The sequence below is a fragment of the Saprolegnia parasitica genome (assembly GCF_000151545.1).
Source record: "Saprolegnia parasitica CBS 223.65 unplaced genomic scaffold supercont2.306, whole genome shotgun sequence".
Taxonomy (NCBI): Eukaryota; Oomycota; class Saprolegniomycetes; order Saprolegniales; family Saprolegniaceae; genus Saprolegnia; species Saprolegnia parasitica.
Genome location: NW_012156700.1, coordinates 12,196 through 13,172, shown reverse-complemented (window position 1 = coordinate 13,172; position 977 = coordinate 12,196). Strand labels below are relative to the sequence as shown.

Below are 977 nucleotides of genomic sequence, written 5' to 3'. Positions count from 1 at the left end.
CGCGTCCATGGATGGAGCGGCGCATCAGAGTCCGCAGAGCTCACGTTGGACAAAGCAAGAAGATCGTCGCGCTCGATCGAGGTCGAGGCAGGTGGCAAAGTCGGTGCCGTAGCAGCGACAGGCACCGCAGTCGCGGGCACTTGCATTGACGCGGACGAGGAGGCCTCCCGGAAAGTGGAGTGCTCCGTCGTCGCAGAAACCACAGAAGCCAAGCTTGGGCCAGAAGAGACACCAAGGGCAACCGACGTCGTGGACGTCGCGGGCTGAGAAGCCAGTGTGGGTAAAGTTTGTGTCATTTCAGACATGACCGGAGACCGAGGCTCGACGGTCTGCGCTGTAGGTGTGGGCGTAGAAGCAACCACAAGCGCTGTCGCGCGAAGCGACTCTCGAGATTGGCTCGAGGATGAAGAAGAAGCAGCGTACGCGTGCGAAGGCATCGTGTTAACGTTACCGGCGCCGGTCGCGGCCGAGTTGCCGGCGGCGTGCGACGAGCTGCGGCGCGGCATCGAGCGAGAGCGGCGGTCATCGCGGCGGCCATCGCAGCGGGTGTCAGAAGATGGTCACCGGCACCGAGTCCACCGTGTAACTACCGGTTACACGGACCGGCTGGAGAGCGAATGGGGTTCCAGCCGGTGACTCGGGCCAGGCCCACGATGGAAGCGTCGATCTCCACTCGCCCTCACTCAAGGCACGAAGGCCAACCATCATAGGATAGGTTCGTCTAAGATCAATCACTTTGGCTTTTGCACTCTTTGCAGTAACTCGCAGCATTCCAAGGCACCTCGCACGGCTAGCTTTAACAGCGGGTATCACGACTATCATCGCGACTTCCTGCTGGAAGGCGAAACTAGCGTTCGCGAACAGCGTCGCCGGCATCTTGACCTCGAGGACCTCGACCTCACGCGCCGGGCGCGGAGTGGAAGGCGAGGTTGGCGTATCGCTCATAACCTAACAAACTAGCAGCTGGGCTAGTGGAG

General features: G+C 61.2%; 1 protein-coding gene across 1 annotated transcript; it reads left to right on the top strand.

The window, feature by feature from the left end:
- Positions 1 to 303: 303 nt before the first annotated feature.
- SPRG_16460 (hypothetical protein) lies at positions 304 to 586 on the top strand (the record flags this gene model as incomplete). Its single annotated transcript, XM_012355788.1, has 3 exons — positions 304 to 336; positions 403 to 482; positions 544 to 586. The coding sequence occupies 3 exons, from the start codon at positions 304 to 306 to the stop codon at positions 584 to 586; spliced, it is 156 nt and encodes a 51-aa protein (XP_012211178.1).
- Positions 587 to 977: the final 391 nt, after the last annotated feature.